Source organism: Xiphias gladius, chromosome 21, assembly GCF_016859285.1.
Source record: "Xiphias gladius isolate SHS-SW01 ecotype Sanya breed wild chromosome 21, ASM1685928v1, whole genome shotgun sequence".
Classification (NCBI taxonomy): Eukaryota; Metazoa; Chordata; class Actinopteri; order Istiophoriformes; family Xiphiidae; genus Xiphias; species Xiphias gladius.
Genome location: NC_053420.1, coordinates 11,403,163 through 11,421,366, shown reverse-complemented (window position 1 = coordinate 11,421,366; position 18,204 = coordinate 11,403,163). Strand labels below are relative to the sequence as shown.

The following is an 18,204-nucleotide window of genomic DNA, read 5'->3' as shown; positions in this document are numbered from 1 at the left end:
TATCGTATACTTCCATCCACCAGTCAGGGTTTAGCAACATTTGAATCTGAAAACAGTTGTGTTACCTGATCAAACCACACCCAGAGTAGCAGATTAGCTGACTTTTTTGGGGGGTCAAACTCTGAATTGATAAAATACATTCTCCGAACTTTAACTTTCTTGTATGATGAATTTATTTTGGTAATATTCCCTGTTACACAGAAATCCTAAAGATTTGGAACCAGGTTTTTTAAGGGGCTTTACAGGTGGATAGAATCACAGATTTATTCATGCGCGCATTATGAAAACAGCTACAGAAGTCTGCACTACATGTTTACAGACACAAATGCATCTCAGATACAGTAAGACAAGTTTTCAACCAGCCCGTCAGAGACTGAGATTGCTGCACTCAGCAGGCTGCTGCATGATTCAGAACAATTTCGTCCCAAATGTGACCTCGACCTGCAGCTGCTTCTCGTGCATGTGTCCGCTTCCTCCCAGCTGTCAGCGTGAACACACACTGGATAAGGAAATGTCTCCGCAGATCACTCAGGTCTGAAACACTGCAGACAGAAAGTATTATAACCCTTTCACTGACTCACTGACTGTTATGACTTGTTTGGTTATCCTGAAGTTTTTGTGTGAAGGCCAGAAATGAGCAAACAACCAAGCAAAGATGAAAGACAATTGCCCCTGCAATGAAGCCGCTATCTGTGTGCTGTATTTTAATCATAGATGTCATTACACACACATACACTGCCAGTGTTCTGGCTGTAAACAGACACTGCTACAGATCCTTCCTGTCTGAGAAAAAAACAACAGAAGAGATTAAACCTAAACAATGAAGCTTAAATGTGTCGCAGGTTTGACTTTGGTGTTTTTCGCCTCGGACCACCGTGTGCATCACTTCAGTTTTATGAACCAGAGGTTTTGGGGAACAATGAATTTACTCATTTTGAGTCCAAGGATAGAAAGACAATGTGATCTGCTATACACCAATCCACTGTCAAAACCCGACTTCACCACAAAGTAATATGTGAATGCACCAGCCCAATTCCGTCAGTGTAAAGTGGGAGGTAGATATTAATTCAGGACTAGTCAGCCCTGTTTAAAGTGTCATATAAATGATGTATCAGGTCTATTAATGGTCGTGCTGCACACGTGAGAGTAGTTATCTCTTTTTTGTCATATTACCTCTCTTTACTGTAGCAGTGTGAATAATTGACTGAGATGTCATGCGTTCATGTTTTAGAAGAAACAAGAGCAGCCACCGTGGTGATGCAATGTCTGCCTGTCAGTGTAATGGCCGTCATCACTAAACTGGGAAATATGTAATAAAACCACATCAGTGTACTGGACTTACAGGTGATATCACAAAGCAGCATCTGTTACTTCACACGGGGGGCTGATAAAAGGGAGGAATGCAGTAACTAGAGTTATTAATTTAATTTATTACTTTGTACTTGTTATTGCAATATCAGTCAAACGTATTAAATCCCTTATGAGGTTGCAGTCGGTTGAGTATAAAGTATGGAATGTAACAGGTTCTTACAGTTTTTTATATTATATTCATTGCTAGAGTTGATTAATTGATTAGTCGAATGGCAGAAAATTCACTAGCGACATCTTGATGATTAAGTCATCACGTCATTTAGAAGCAAAAATCCACTGATTCCACCTCCCTTCCTTTTCTTTTTTTACTCTATTACAATTATCTATTATAATATAATTAGAGTTCTCCGTGCTTTACCTATAATTGTAAAAAAATCGTGAATTGGATGTTATGAACCCAGTAATGACATGATTAGTCTAGTAATTAGGTATAAAAATCATTATATTGTTAGTTGCTATAAGCTTAACACAGCAGTTATAATATTGTGAAAGTCCTAAGTGGAACCAGTGTTTATCTGAATTATTGACTTTTGGTACAAAAATGTCTTCTTACAATATGTCCCAGTTAAACAGGCTGAATACTGTTTAGCTACCAGAGATGTTAGTGCACTGCCATCTAAAGTCCAGGATGCGTCACCGCAGGACCTGCAGTAATCCGTAGCTTTTTCCAGGTGTCCCGGTGACCAGTAGGTTTAAGGCGCTGACCATGACCTGCACTGTCCCTGTTTTGAATCCGGCCTTGGACGTTGGTTACAGGTCATCCCCCCTCTTTCTTTTCATTTATCTCCTGTCGCATCTTTACTTTCAATTCTCCAATCGAGGCTTAAGAAAGCCGCTTTTCCAAAGTACTATGACACATTGTGGCGGCAGTTTGGTCAAACGGATTTTATTTCATCTGCAATACATTTTCATACGTATTGAAAGAGAGGCATCAGAGAAATATAGAGTCAAACAGTATCAAAAAATCACCTGTCAAATTATTATATATCAAAATGGGAAGTAAAAACTGAGTAAAATACAAATAGAATAAAGTAAAAACTCAGATGAAATCAGGATAGGCTCTACGATATTAGTATGTTTTAAAAACGGATCTAAAGATGTCGATGACTTGGCCAGCCTGATTTCCTCAGGCCGGTTGGTCCAGAACCTTGGGGCCCTGACTGCAAACGCTCGGTCAGCTTTAGTTTTCAGCCGGGTCCCTCGAACAGATAAAAGACCTCTGGCTCATATGGTGCTGATAGGTCATAAATGTAACTGGGAGAAAGGCCTTGAAGAGCCTTAAAAGGAACCAATTTGATCTTAAAAATCAATTCTAAAACACGCGTAGAGGAGCTAAAACGGGAGTGATGTGGTCAGGTCTCTTGGTTCGGGTTTAAAGCCTGGCGGCTGAGTTCTGCACAGTTTGGAGTCGATCAATAGGTTTTTGACTTCGATGAGTAAATGTTGCTCTCTTGAACCAACAATGGATTTTCTTCACTGTATCAAAAAAAAAAATCCAATTTTGTGAATTTTAGGCATTTTATTCTGTAATAGTACAGGCTATACCAATTTAAAAGATATTCTACTTTCCAAGAGTTATGCACAATACAGAAATGGCAGTGCTGTTGACCAAAATTTTAATAACAATCTCCATTTTATTTATTGCTCTGCTTGAGTCATGGCCGAGCGTGAGCTGACGGTGAAACACCTGGTTTAATACATGACAGGTGTTTAAGAGGTGTGTCGGAAACACAACCTGCCATGCACTTGGATAATATTATGTTACAGTATTTAGATGTTTGGTTCTTCATTTTGCCTCATTTTGTGGCTGCAGTCTGGATATTTGTTCTGTCAGAGAAAAGTGGTCTTTATTCAGGTTAATAAAGTGTGCATCGAACCAAGTAAATGTGTTATAAATAAAGTATAAATTTGTCATCAATGATTGAAATGTGATAAATTGCACTGAAACATTCTGTGCAGTGAGGAATAGCTATGATCAAGAATGCATTTCCTGCCTAACAAATATGTGCATATATGCATATGTGTGTTAGTACGTGGGATCAGGTGATAAAGTAAAGTTGTGACATAAGAGAGAGAAAGGAAAGTAAAACAGAAAACGGTCCGATTGAAACTGTGTATCCTGAAACAGACGTACTGTTTTGTATATTAATAAGAATTCTTATTTTACTATCATGATTTAATTGTTAACGTTTTAAATGTTTCTCTTGATACGTTGTTCAAATGTGATTAATGATACCTTGTAGTAAGTAGGTGACATTTGCAATCTAGAAAAAGTACCATTCTAGCCTAATAAACATATTTAGATATTTTTGTGTTGGGTATAATCCCCGAGTACAGTAACTCTCCTACTGAACTGCAGTAAATATTTAAATAGTCGGATTTTTAAAACAGCAGTGTAAATAAAATATTTAATAATGGTGTACAGGAAATGTATGAATAAGTTTAGCCTTATACTGTACAATTGGGGAAGAAAAAAAAAAAAGGAAAAAAGTGAACTACACTGCCATCTAGTGAGGCATGTAGACATGCAGAAAAGCTTCTACATGTATGGCTGAAGGTAGCAATTGAACTTTTTTGCTTTTGTTTCCAAATGTGGAACATAATGCTGCCACAAAAAGCCTGAAAAATATATTTTCCTGGGACGTGTAGAGTACATGTTTTAGGCACTAAAAGAAAAGTGAGGATGCTTTCAAAAATAACACAACGATTAGTTTTTAATGCATCAGTTAACTTCGAAACAAAGTGCAGCAAACAGAAAAAAACGTAAATCAAATTGATATTTGTTGTGACCACGCTTTTACTTTAAAACAGCACCAATTCTTTTCATTACTTGGCAGGTATGTTGTTCTGAGCATCTTGGAGAACCCACCACGGTACTTATGTGGATTCAGGCTGTCTCAGTGTCTCTCTTCCTTCTTCTCCTTGTTCTTCTCACACGGTTCTTTATGACTCTGGTTGTACGTCTCAAGCTGCAGAATGAATTTGGGACCAATCAGATGCCTCCCTGATGGTCCTGCATGATGGATAAGAATCCAAATATATAAAGTGCTTAAAATCTTTGCATAAAAATGTGTGTATATAAAGCATTTAAAGTGAGCCTGTCATGGATTTGAAACTTCACATTTGTAACCGAAAGCTTATGTCGCAAGCTGCGGCATGGAGTTTGAAAGATGTGGGCATTTGTCCGGCTGCTGAAGTCTAACAAATGATGTGTCTCTTGCAATCGTTCAACTTGCAAAAATCGTTCGAACAATACAAAATCCCCAGGGCACCCTTTTGAAATAATTTCATTTGCTCTCTGTGTACTTGTTCTCTTAGCACTGCACATGTACGGTGGCATCTGACATTATTCTCTTAAAACACACTTCATTTAAAATCTGTGTATATTTTGAAACTACTTTCTGCCCAGCTGACCGTTGAGGTTTTGAAATGTGTTGAGTTTCAAAACACGAGACTGAAAATATAAATTTCCATTCAGATATTTCCATGTTGGTGTCAGGAGTGGGAAGAAAAAGGACACTTGATTTTTCTGTGGCAGGTTTTAATTTTCATCTGACACTTCATAGTTGTTGTAACAAACAAACTGACAGAATACTGTATACACAGCAAACATACAGAAAAGCTCCGTTCAAAAGGATAAAAAGATAAGAAACAACACAAACAGCAATGCCAAGACTTTTAAAAAAGTTACCCCCACAATGCCTTTTTGAAGTCAAGTCCATTGTAAAATGACAAGTAACCATCGTACAGTATTCATACTGGTGTGAGAAAAGTGCTTTCTCTAAAAAAAACTGTTGAAGCATGATGGTAATCTATGACACTGCCCAAAGCCCTAATGTGTAGATACTGTTTCAGTGGTAACCGAGATCCAAGTTATGAACACCACGACTGAGCAGACGCTCGTTATTTTCAGCAATAACAGTGAGAAGAAAAATTATCTAAAGGGTTTGTCATTTTTTTTTATAGCAGCATAGAAAGTTCTACTACTTTGCTGTTCTCACAGAGGATGGAAAAGTGACCATTTTGGCACAGTACTTTCACCTTGGTTTTAAATCATGACAAAACACAGAGATGCAACACAAAGTATACCAATACAGCAAAAACAACTTCACTTGCATGATCGAAGAACACATGAAGGGAAATCATAGCTTTCACTCTAGCGAAACAAACAAAAACCAAAGGACAAATAAACACAGTGTTTATTTGATACAGATAACCACAGCACACGTGGCATGTAGTCACAAACTATTCCAAACACCAGGCGTCTATCAGCGCCAAATGAGCGACAATCTGTAGCAGGCAGGCATATAAATAATGCATTAGTAAGGCCAGAAACCAGACCAGGGTTCAGTTCGTTTTCAATCAGTCTTTGCTGCTGTCTTGTGAACATCGCTGAGATTATTGAACAGAGATTTGCATGGTAGAACTTCTTATCAGCCTATTCTAGAGCATCAATTTATTATTGACCTAGGAAATACGATACTTTGACAAAATAATCCCAACTCACGGGCCACTTAATAGCTTTTTCTGGCGCTTTCAGCTGTATCACAAGGTTTTCATCACAACTGGAGCTTGCTCAGTTATCATGGAGATGCATCTCCTCGAGCTCAGTAGCTGTTATCATTTAATCCATAGTGCAAGTTATGCAAATCTGATGCAAATTGGAGCAAATGTGAAGCAAGATTGATGTTATGTGGCAGAAGGCTCTGTATAAAAAGCAGTAAGTGGACCTTGAGTTTCGGACTGTTTTGTCAAACTAGCTTATTTTGCTTGTGTGAACTTTTAAAGTTGTTTGCAAATTTTTTAAAAATATTAGATACATTTAAGACTTGGTTGGCTGTTTGAAACTACACTAAAACTCAATTACTTTAAAGGGAAAATATATTTTCAATTTAAAATGCCACCTCATGCACCCACTGTAGTCAGTGGTGAAGTATCTTTTGGGTGCCCTAAAACCATTTCCATATTTGCATATTTAATCATTTTTCCCTCCAAGTTTCAATGTAAGTATTTCAGTTTTAGTTTGAAAAAGATGAAATGAACATGAATTGTAACCTGTAACGTGCCACTGTTTGATATCACAGTGGTGCTTGACCTTCTGTACCTAAAATGCCCAGTCGTGCTCAAGATGAATACACACATTGTCATTTTTGTATTTAATTTTCATTCTCAGCCCACGATGCTCGGCGAGTGAAGGCAGCATTTAGAGTCGCAGCTTTATATTTTTCCACAGAACAAGAAGCACCAATTACATTCATATCAACAGGATCATATATTCATATAGTAAAAATACCGCTTGTATTTCATTTCTTTGCAGGAGAAGGCGATTGGTATTTTTCTTATTGTTAGCAAGTTCCATGACAAGACCATAACTAACAATGAATTGATTCTACCCAACAAGTATTGTCTGTGTAGCCACAGCCGGATGTAGCTGATAACTGGTTCTGCTGCATCAGTTTTGACGCTTTACCTTTTGTCCATTTCTGAGTCTGACAATGTTAAAGTAGTGCAATGAGTAGTCTTAAAAACACATCATTGAGCTAAACCATTACGCTCTGACATGTTCTGTCATTTTGATAAACATCAGAACTGTTTTTCTATTAATCCGCGGTTGAAAATAGTCGCCAACAGATACACTACTTACTCTTGTTTCAGAATTGTTTGCTAAAAACTACAGTGCCCAACTTTTTTTTTTTTTTTAGGAAAATGCCTTTTTAAAAATGAAAACTATGAAGATTTATGATATATTTAAGTAGAAACTAATGGACTCATGAGAGGAAGTCAGAAAGTCTTTTGGATTTGGTCTTTTCATGTGACTTGCTGACTGCAGGGAAAATGTAGAATAATGCTGGCCCTATCCTTCAATGAAAATATCAAACCTTCACTCTAAAGTCATTTTGTGGTCATTTCAGGCGTCTTGAATATCAGGTTGAGTTTTTTTTTTTTTTCACTGAGGTGAAACAAAGTCATAAAGACAAGTGTCAGGTCAGCCTCACTCGCTGCAGTCAATCTCCAGTCAGAAATTTAAACATGAAGGAACTGAACAGCACAGTTTGGTTTGACTCTTTGACGTGATGAACGGATACAATTTTCCAACAAAAACAAAGGGGAAAAAAAAACTCTCTTCAGTCTCAGACACTTCAAACTCACATTTCAGCAATGCGATATTAACATTGGTTACCGTGACTTTTCAACTGATGCTGTAAAGAAAACTAACTGTTTTCAATTTCCGTTTTTTTTTTTTTTGTTTTTTCCTCAAAATACTTAAGACAAAGAACACTTAACACAAACAAGACCAATCAAATTCAAGTAAACACAGTCAACTCTTTTCTTCGACTTTCTTCAAACACATTAAAAGTCAAAATACCCTTTTCACCATTTCACTATGAATTCACTTTAAATTTACTGTGAATTTGTGTTATGTTGACAGCATCTGCTGATGCATGGATATGCTATTGCACAATGTCTTTCAATCTTTTTCACAGTACTTGCTGTAAAACATCTGTACTGCTGTTAGAAACTATTAGAAATGCAGCGATTCTGTCCGTATCTACAGTACATACACGACATGACGAGCGCGTGACTCTCCGTTCACATATCTACAATCCTCTACCTCAGTAATGTCTCCAAATCTTCTGTCTTCTCTTCAACATCAAACGGTGACTCCTCTGGAGTACAGCGCCCCTCCTGTTGAACCTGTGGGACAGGACATGATGCGTCCATCATTGTAGTGAAACCTGCCTCCTCCTCATCCTCCGGCTCCTCTCCTCCTCCTTTCCTTCTCCTTCACTTTCCTCCTGCTGTGCTGAGTTACATCTGTCAGCCAGAGAGTCACAGAGCAGAGACTTTGATGATGTTGGTGCCATCTGAGCTTGTTGTGGTCTGGATGCTCGGGGCTGCAGCGTGACCCGGGGGTGGGGGCGGCCTCCTCTGCGGTGGACCGTGGAGCCCGTCGCCGTCAGGGGTCAGAGCGGGGGGCGTCGGGAGGCTGATGATTGCTGTGGTGATTCGGCCGCCTTTGCAGTTGATCCTGCCGCTGTCATCGGTTTTCAGGTTGAGGTTTGAACGACTACAGGAGAAAAACAGAGAGACTATAACCTGCTGTATAATGTACATCTACCCAGACTATGTGCAGGCTCAGTGAACGCAGCATTTTGTCTTTGATGGTGTGTGGCCACCACAGTTAATCTTGACTTTACACTCAGTCACGTTTGAGAGAACACTGTTTAGATGTTATTGTCCCAGACTGTTCCATGAACACATCGAATTTGAACCATTAAAAAATAATAACAAAAGAAACCCTGCAGGACCCCATAAATAAGTATTCCAGACATTTCCTCCACTGCTGCATATTATGAAGCCTAGACATCCACTGGCACCCACATGATAATAAAGTGAATCACTCTGCATGTTATTTTATATCTATTACTGTTTGTTACAGTCATCAGTTAACTTATCATTAACTGTTATTGTTAATTAATTATATATTTTTCTTTACCTGTTTAAAGTGTCAGTTCATCCAAATTACTAAAGACATTTTTTCTTACCCCACCTTTAGTTGTATCTAGCCTTGCACATAGTTTCAGTTTTGATCTGCCGCGGAAAGAAGTGAATGCGATTGTGTTTGTGGCGCTCAAAGCACTTAAAAACAGAAAAATTATCTCCCAAGAAACCATGTCCCGGTAACTCGGGACAATCCATAGACCTCACTGTCATTAGTAGGAGAAAACAGGACATTCCCTGTATGCACAGACAATCTGGAGCCACAAGAGATATGTTGACATGTGTCTCATGCAGGGATCTAGGTATCTTGTTTTAATTTCATTCATCTTTTCCTCATGCAGTGGAGGGTAGATCAGCAGACGTTGCCTATCCTCTGAAGTTATTTGAATTAACTCACAATAGCACAGTTGCCACTTCAAGGGATTTTCTCAAAATTCTTCCACACAACTTTATACCCCAAAAAAAAAAAAAATTCCTGTTGAATATCCAGAGTTGGGATGTTGTTTCTGAAAAAGACAGACTACTGACAAAGTTTTCAAGCGTACCTTTTCAATGCTCTGAGGAGCACAGAGGAGGATAGAGCATCTCAGTACCTTGGCAGATAAAACCGCAACATTCAGCTTGGCCTTACGCCACTCGGAGCAGGTAAAAAAAGTATGTAATTCTGTAATTTGGGTGAACTGATCCTTTAAGTGGAAATATTGTGGGCAGCTCAGTATTCCCCTCACAAAGTTGTCATTATTCTGCTAACAACCCGGGCTCCAAACGTCTGTCTCCCGTTTGAGGCTGCTGGCATGCCTGTGCGTGTTTCTGCCGCCGAGATTCACCTGGTGGTGTGTGAGGGTGGGTCACCACACTGTATGTGGATGGCACTCAGCTCCTGCAGGGGACCCTGGTGTGTTGGTATGGGATGGGCGGAGGGCGTGCTGGCATTGGGCAGAGGAGTGTTTCTCTTTACCCTGCAGCCACAGCAGGTGCCCACGGAGCTGTCGTGGCTGGATAAAGAGGGGCTGCGTGAAGGGTAGGTCTGCAGCGCTGTTTCTAAACAGTTCTGCTCGTACATCTGCTCGTCCACAAACTCATGAGCCTGGGGAGAAGAAATAGGATGATGGATGATGGATGATGGAAAAACGGGGGGGAAGAGAGGAAAACATAAAGTAAATAAAAGACAGACTCGTGGGACTTGATGCCTTGAGTGATATATCAAATTTAACACATAAATAGACTGCACCAAAGTCAAATAATTAATAGTGATTATAATAGTAAACTAATAGTAAAACTATCATTTACAAACTCATGCATATAGCCTATTTAGTATTTGTTGACTGACTGGAGGGCAGATTCAGTGTCACTGTTTTATACAGGCCCTAAACCTTTTGTACAACACCAGTAGCTATAAAATTCTACACTTTAGTGAGAAAACCCACATGTCTATTGAAATCTGTCAGAATGACACGTAAACATTGTGAAGCATTTTAGCCAACCAATTTTGAAGCACAGATTATACAAGAGGGAAAACATCACTGTCATGGTGATCGACATTTTTGAGCGTCATGAAACTCCCTGGAGTTTTTAGACGTGCTTTGGAGGATTTGGGAGCTACAGGGTAAGCCATTGTCCAAGTACAAGCTTGTGACAAGGCAACTTTCAAAGTCTGGAGTGGTATAAATTATTATCAGGGTACAGTCCTTTTAATGACAGTGAATGCATCCTTTAAACCTCACAATTTGGCTTGTGCTACAAATGTACTGTATATGTATATGTGTGTGTGTGTGTGTGTGTGTGTGTGTATGTATGTATGTATGTATGTATGTATGTATGTATAAAAAAATGTGTGTATGGTGAGGAAAAGGCGAGTAACAAAGGAAGACAGACTGGCCGGTCAAGGGTTTATCCTACAACAAAATAATGACCCAAAACATTAGAAGCACAGAACTAGACAGAGGCTTCACATGATGGAAGACCAGCACAGTCTCCAGACTTAGACCACATGGAGCCGGTTTGAGATGAACTGGACAGAAGGTGAAAGCAAAGCGACCTGCAAGTGGAACACATTTTTGGAAACTTCTGCAAAAGCGTTGGGACAAACCTTCTGAACAATGTTTCATTTCCATTGTAGAGAGAACGTTGCGAGTGTGTTTATTTTTTTTTTGGTTTATTTTTTCTGTGCTTTAATTTCAGAAACACTGAGACACTGAATAATGTCAATTTAAATAACAGCTGGAAAAGCCAAGGTGTTTTCAAACTTTTGACCGGTAGTGTAAGTAGTGGGCATATGAGTCGTAAGTGTTGGAATCTCTCAAAGTGAGAAATGTGCACTCACAGTGGTTTTCTCCAGACAGTGCAGTAGGTGGTGGTGTTGGCTCTCTAACAGAGAAGTGGACTTACTCAGCTTCTGCTCATCCTCCTCTGTACCCTGAGTAGATGCACACACAGACGCACACACAGACACACACACACACACACACACACACACACACACACACACACACACACAGTTGCTAAGTGTTGACAAATTAATCAAGGCATGTTGGTGTAGCCCTGTCGATCACTGAAGTCACTCAGCCACACCGGGCGTGCATCACTCTGTGCATAGTGAACATGTTGCTGAAATGAATCTGATATTGAGCTTTGTCATCAGTGATGAAAAGTCAGTGGTGTGTTGCTTTCATTTTGCTTCATGTACCTCATTTTCTACCGAACTGTCTCGCATCATGCTTGTTGACTTCCCCCTCATTTCCATTATGAGGAGGTAGCCAACAACTGCTGTTGGCTTTCAAATAATTTACAAGCCAATTAGTTATATAATGGATCACATTTCTGCTAGGTGTGAATTGATCCCTCAGCCTTGGGCCTGCCTTGGCAAGTGTTTTATTTTTAATTTTTTTATTTTTATTTAGTTTCTCTATGGTGAATCTTTTGTGTCATTAGCCCCATTAATTCCTTTGGTTTGGTAAGCATTCTGCAAAATAACTTCACCTTCAAGTTTATTTTAACAAATAAAACAGTTTTAGAATTGATGTTTTTGCTTACTTATCTATGTAGTTACCACTGAATGTTATTTAATTCTTCACGCAGCCCAACAGTTATTGATGTAGGATGCTTCAGAAAGAGGGAAAACAGCAGAGTTGAGAAAAAACACAAACAGAAACTTATGGAACCATTTCTTGGTATTTCTCCAAATGGGAGTTGGTTTCAAAGCTCAGGCTCCAATATAGCTTAGTCTCAGAGTATTCACAATTGCCAAGTAACATGAAAACTGAAAACAAATTAATTCTCTCCCTGCAGCGCACATTGTTACTCAGAGGAATTGGGTAGGAGGCGATCCAGCCCAAGGACTCCTCATTCAGATTCCAGACACATGAACAATACAGTGATGAGAGCATGAAAACAGCACGACCTCTGATGTCTCGATGTGTGGATTTACCCTCTAGCTTAGGCACCATCAAAGATATTGTATAGCTAGAGACTGAGACCTACAGTTGAGGCTCAAAGTTCTTACCATGTAAGCAAAAACCTGATTTGCTACAGTTCAACTGTAATGTGAACCTGATCATATTAACCCAATTGCAAAGATGTGGCCACTGGAGGAACTTTCTTTTACTTACTATTTTAATAAGAGATATAGTATAGACAAAATAACGAAATGGGTTATTGACTTTTGGGCTCATCGCCCCCAAATAAATTAAATACCTGACGAATCAAGGTACAGTGTTAAATAGCCTGTATCCAGGACCATATCATGGTTCTGCATGACCATCTCCCGGAGCTTGGCTGTTTCAGTCACAGATCCATCGTCTTTGATTTTCTGATTTTTTTTTATTTATTTATTTATTTTTTTGGATGATCTTTCATTATTGACTTAAATGAAGGACACCTTCTTTATTGTGATTAATTATGTTTCTTGTTACTTTATAGCTGCCTGACATATTTGTTTTTCCCCCCAGTTTTAGGAAGATTTCCAGGGAGTTTGTACTTTGAACATCCTTCTAAAAACAAACTTTATCTCTGACGTAAATGAAATGCGACTTCCAGGAGATATTGATACAGTGATTTGTAGTATTCAGCCCTGGATCAACACTATTCATCAGACAGATAATGTAAATGTGCACCTTAAAATCCCATATTACCATAAATCTGTTCCCCTCATTGGTGTGCAGAATCACCCACGATGAGATAGGTACTTTTGGTATATTCGACTCTGGGGATGGACAAATTTCTATTGTCTCATGAAGTATATCATCATCAGTGTTGGGCAGTGGTGCATTACCGTAATGGGATAGCATATTTCAGTAATGAGTAGAGTAAGGGAAAAAATTTGAAATTCAGTAATTCCATCAGAGTTCCTAATCCCAGTAACGCTCCATTAGTTTGACAGTCGGGAGTCTGCTTGTTTGCTGTCCGCTGGGTTAATATCAGTTTAGCCCACGTTTAGTGGAGAGACTGGTCCAGGACACACTAGGTTGGCACAACGGATGGACTTTCTGTGAGGTTGGGATTTCTGGGGAGCTGTGTGCAGTCACGGAGGAGGCTAAGCTTGCTGCTGGGTGGTCAGTAAATCCCTCCAAATTGTAATGCTGCCTGTAAAACCACATTGTCTCCTTTTTATATTTCCAGACACATTAAATACGACAGATGTGACGTGTGGCTGTGGAAGCTTTGGAGCTGTTTTAAAGGCACCTTTTACCTGATCTGAGTAAGGAAAGCAATGAAACACATTACTTTTGCTGCTCAGTAATGAGTAAAGTACTATAATTCTTTTTTAAATAAGCAATGTGTAATGAATAATTGATTGCAGTTTTCTAATAATGTGCCCAACTTTGATCATCATATTGTCCAACCATAGTTGTGATGTTCTTGAAACGTGCTGCTGTTACAAAAAACAAGATCGATCGTTTTCTTGATAATCAGACTGAATTTCCCCATTTCATTCACTCATTTCATTCACTCAATTTAAGAGTTATTATTTCTGAAAGTCAGCTTAAAACAACCCTTGATGGGTGGGACATATCACGATGTAAACAGTGAAACCATATAAATTTGTCAACCATCAGAAATCTTGTCCTATAACATCTCTGGGTGCTTTATGGTTTGTATGATTTCTGCGTCAATGTGATGAGGAACATTTTTTTTGGCCAATCATTTAATTTGCTGTATTAGTCAAAAAACACATCTTCCCATCTGGCTATTTTATCGATCAACAGTTTTTCAATTGATTTTCCAGAAAATGTACGACTTCACAATAAAGGATTTTATCCATATTGCCCACTGCTTTCTCCTAACGCTTTGCTGATCTTATCTACATTTGTTACTATTTTTCTGGTACTGGCACAGAAACATGATGTGATTGATTCCCTCGCTCCTTCCTTACAAAGATCTGATTGGTTATTTGTTGTCAGTTAGCACAACACCAGACCTCTGTGAATCACTGGAAAAAAATCTGTGGTGTGGGCAGTGATTCATAGGTCTGGAACAGGCTAAGAAAATGAAGAAATCCTGTCACTCTTAAGTGAAAAAGTGAAAATTAAGTACACAGCACCTAAAGGGATAAAGCTGTGCTGCCTTTTTTAATACAAGGTTATCATAAAAGTTGACAGGATTATCAACAAATCACCTTTATGATAATGATCTTGCGATCTGTGTATCAAATAAATAGCCGTAAGGAAATTAAAAACAAAAAATAGCCTTCAGGGAAAACTGAAAGAGACCAGCAGTGAACTTCTAATCTAACTATAGGCTATGAGAGAACCAGTCATTTTGTCATATATCCCCACTCACTCCTATCCCAGACCCACGCAGCGCGATTGACTGACTGACAGCAGTGACACCACTATAATTTGATGTGCTAGGACACTGGCAGAGGGGTGGGGGTTGCTCAGCACTCACAGATGGCATTTATATGATAATTCTAACCGCTTCCAGACACCCATGAGCTTTCACACTGGACTCGATTAGATCCAAATTGATTTTAGTAACCATCTGCAAGGAGGGGAGTGTGTGACTGAAAGCAAGAGTGATGGACTGGATGGGAAGGATATAGGCAATTTGCTCATGCACTGCCAAACACATTTTTCCACAGTGGTGACAAGTTTAAAAAAAAAAAAAAAAAGAAAACAAAAGGAAGAATGAAATTGAAGGAGAACATAGTGGTGGATGGTTGATGTCTACAAGTGGACATAAGAAGTGGACATAAAGAACGTTTCATTTAAAGGATAGCTAGACATTTTGAGAAATAGGCTTATTTGCTTTCTTGCCAAGATTTGGATGAGAAGATTGATACCACTCTCATGTCTGTGCGCTAAATATGGCGCTAGAGCCAGGTGGAAATGAGCTTAGCTTAGCTTAGCGTAAGAACTCAAAGCAGGGGGGAAAGCTAACCTGGCTCTGTCCAAAGTTCAAAACTACTGTAAAGTTAATCTCTAAAGTCTACTAAGTAACTTGTTGTATCTCAGTTTTTTAATCCGAACACAAACAGAAATCTAAAAAAATCCAAAATGTTCTGAGTTTTACAGGGAACGTTCTCTATTTTTTTGGTAGAAACCTACTGGTTGTTTGGCAAATGGGTAACCTCAAGTAACGCCCCATTAAACCATAATGTGTTGTTTTTACATTTTTGCTTGTCTGTGAATTAAATGAATGAAATATAACTCATTCATTAGTGAACTTTAGAGGTGTTGGTAGGGGTTTTTTTTTTTTTTTTTGGGGGGGGGTATTTTGGACAGAGCCCTGCTAACTGACTTACATTTGCTAGGTGGTCAGAGACATGACTTTGAATAAATACTAGTGTTGCTCTGTGTCTGCTGGATGTGGCAAATGTTTGCTAACAAATTTGCCATGTCAGCTTCATAAGTTGATAACATGTCTGTGTCGTATTTACAGTTTGTTTCTGTTGCCACCAATCGGCTGAAAAACAGTTATTGTAGGTTTAAGGTATTTCTGTGAACAGAATAGAACACCATAGTTCTTTATAAGTATAAAGACGAGGTAAGATGGAAGCATTGTCTTGTAGGTAAAGGTATGTGTGAGGGCATATACAGAATTAGTGTCCTCCACTGCCTCATTGACCTCTGGTGCATTTTCAAAGTGTGCTGCAGCCTCTTTTAATGCGCTAACCATCTAATTATCACCACAAGCTACTCAGCAAACCTGTTGTCTGAGCACTTTCACAGACAAAGATCGAACCAAGTCTAGAACTGATAGACAGCTAGGTAAAGTACTTTGTATGATTAAATGGATTACACCTGCATATAGGATTATTGGCGTAACGCCTCTCCTATCATCCATGCTACGCAAAAATGTAATGACTTCAACTTCTGCTGCTATTTTGTAGCCTCTAAATGACTTTTAAATTGTCATTTGGTTAATTATGGCAGTAATTGTTTGTCATTTTGTAGGGGTGTGTAGATGTTTGTATGTGTGTACTGCAGATGTCAACTTGCTACTTCCAAGCTATTGAGTCGCAGTGAACTATAATAATTAGTGGATTGGTGTTTGACAAGGAACAATATGATTAATCTCTCTTACTGAAATACAATCTGCTGACACTTTTATCGAACACATATGAAATTACTTCCCAGTAATCATCTCGTCCACTTTGCTGTTAGTGGTTCTTAGTGTTCAGAGGTTCAGGGGCCTTTCTTACCGTCAGCTCCAGCAGTTCGTTGAGCAGTCCGTTGCGTTTGCTCTGGAGGAAGGCGTTGGCGCTGCCGGACTTGGCTATTCTAATCCTGGCCAGTCTGGCTTTCTGGGCGTGGGAGGAAGAAGTCACAGCATCAGACAGGGTGGGCGGGAGGTCACAGAAGATGACTAATGCCTTATTTAATGGTGAGAATCTGCAACTCAACACCCAAACTCTGTAGTAATCTTCACAGCTACTACTGTACTTCTTTTACCCCAACAATTTAAGATTTCTTTCTTTATGTATGAGAATGGAACTATATAGAGCTTCTTTTTTCTGATATTGTAATTGGGCTATTTTTGTCTATTTCTTATACACAAAATCTTTTCATCTTGGAAGAAGGATCCTCCCTCTGTTGCTCTTCTAAGGTTTCTTCAATTTTTTTCCCCCTATTTTTGTGGTAGTTTCCTTATCTGAATTGAGGGTCGGAGGACAGAGGGTGTCGTATGCGGTGCAGATTGTAAATCCCTTTGTGATATTAAGCTATATAAATTAAACTTTTACTGGACTTCTGCCTTAAATAATATTTTGGAGATTTTGCTGATCATTGGCGAACTCATCCGTGAAGAAACTGTTAAGGAGCCCAAAATGTCTTATGCTAAAAATATTTATTGGAGCTTGTCCAAGGAGAATGGAGAAATTATCAATAGAAGTTTATGTGCATGATGCCTTCTTCATTCTGAAGCCCGGTCCCCTGTGCTCAGGCTTTTAACCCCTACAGATTATGCTGCGAATACTTTAAGCCCAGAAATGGTCAAGATCAATGCCTGCACAGTTTGTGGAGTTAGTCTATTGGTTCGTTATTCTGTAAACAGGTCAAATGTTTTTACCCGTGTTAGTTTAGGTCACGTTGAACGTAAACTTCAGTATAACATCAGTGCATCCTGGTCTGGAGCCACTATTATCCAGCTATGCCCATGGATTCTAGCAGACCCTAATCTATTGCATCTAGGCAGGAAAAAACAGCTTAATCTTCTTTGACCTTGGCTACTACAGCAATGCTGCTTCACTTCTCTCAGAATGGCTCTGTTTTCCCCAAAATAAACCCAGAGAATTGCCCAACGTTTCAAGGAGAGAGGACAGTGTGCCTTTCAGAAAGATTTGCTGCTGTTTCGCCTGAGACTTCACGGCCCATGCTTGACCTGTGTAACCCAGCAAAAAATTCCCTGACAAGTATTACCCAGCAACATTCACTACATGGCCAAAAATATGTGGACACCCAAACTGTACTCCCATATATGATTGTTGAACATGTACCTCCAACCCATGGGCACTAATGTGCTGCCATAACTGCCTCCAGTCCTCTGGGAAATATTTCCACAAGCTTTTGTAATGTGGCTGCAGGTTCCTTTAGCTCCCATTCGGCCATAAGAGCAGTGGTGATGTTGTGCGATTGGACCTGACTTGCAGTTTGCGTTCCGGTTTCTCCCAAGGGTGTCAAATAGGGGTTGAAGTAATGGCTCTGTGCAGGCTAGACATGTTCTTCCGCACCAAACTCTGTTAATGATTTCTGTGTGGATCTGGCTTTATGCTCGTTATACTAAAGCAAGAAAGGGCTTTCCCCAAACTGTTGCCACAAATTGGAAGCACACTATTGTGTAAAATATCAAAAATATCATAGGATTTAGTGTAACTGGAGCTAAGGGGCCTAG

The 18,204-nt window shown here is 39.3% G+C and overlaps 1 protein-coding gene across 1 annotated transcript in view; it reads right to left on the bottom strand.

The window, feature by feature from the left end:
- Positions 1-8,202: 8,202 nt before the first annotated feature.
- The window catches only part of LOC120807509 (potassium voltage-gated channel subfamily D member 3-like), a 79,840-nt gene continuing 69,838 nt past the window's right edge, over positions 8,203-18,204 (bottom strand). Inside the window, exons 3-6 of the mRNA XM_040159648.1 lie at positions 16,517-16,618; positions 11,198-11,290; positions 9,702-9,961; positions 8,203-8,440 (exon numbers count right to left, since the gene is read on the bottom strand). Of these exons, the coding sequence (XP_040015582.1) occupies positions 8,203-8,440; positions 9,702-9,961; positions 11,198-11,290; positions 16,517-16,618 (693 nt within the window). The remainder of the gene's footprint in view (positions 8,441-9,701; positions 9,962-11,197; positions 11,291-16,516; positions 16,619-18,204) is intronic.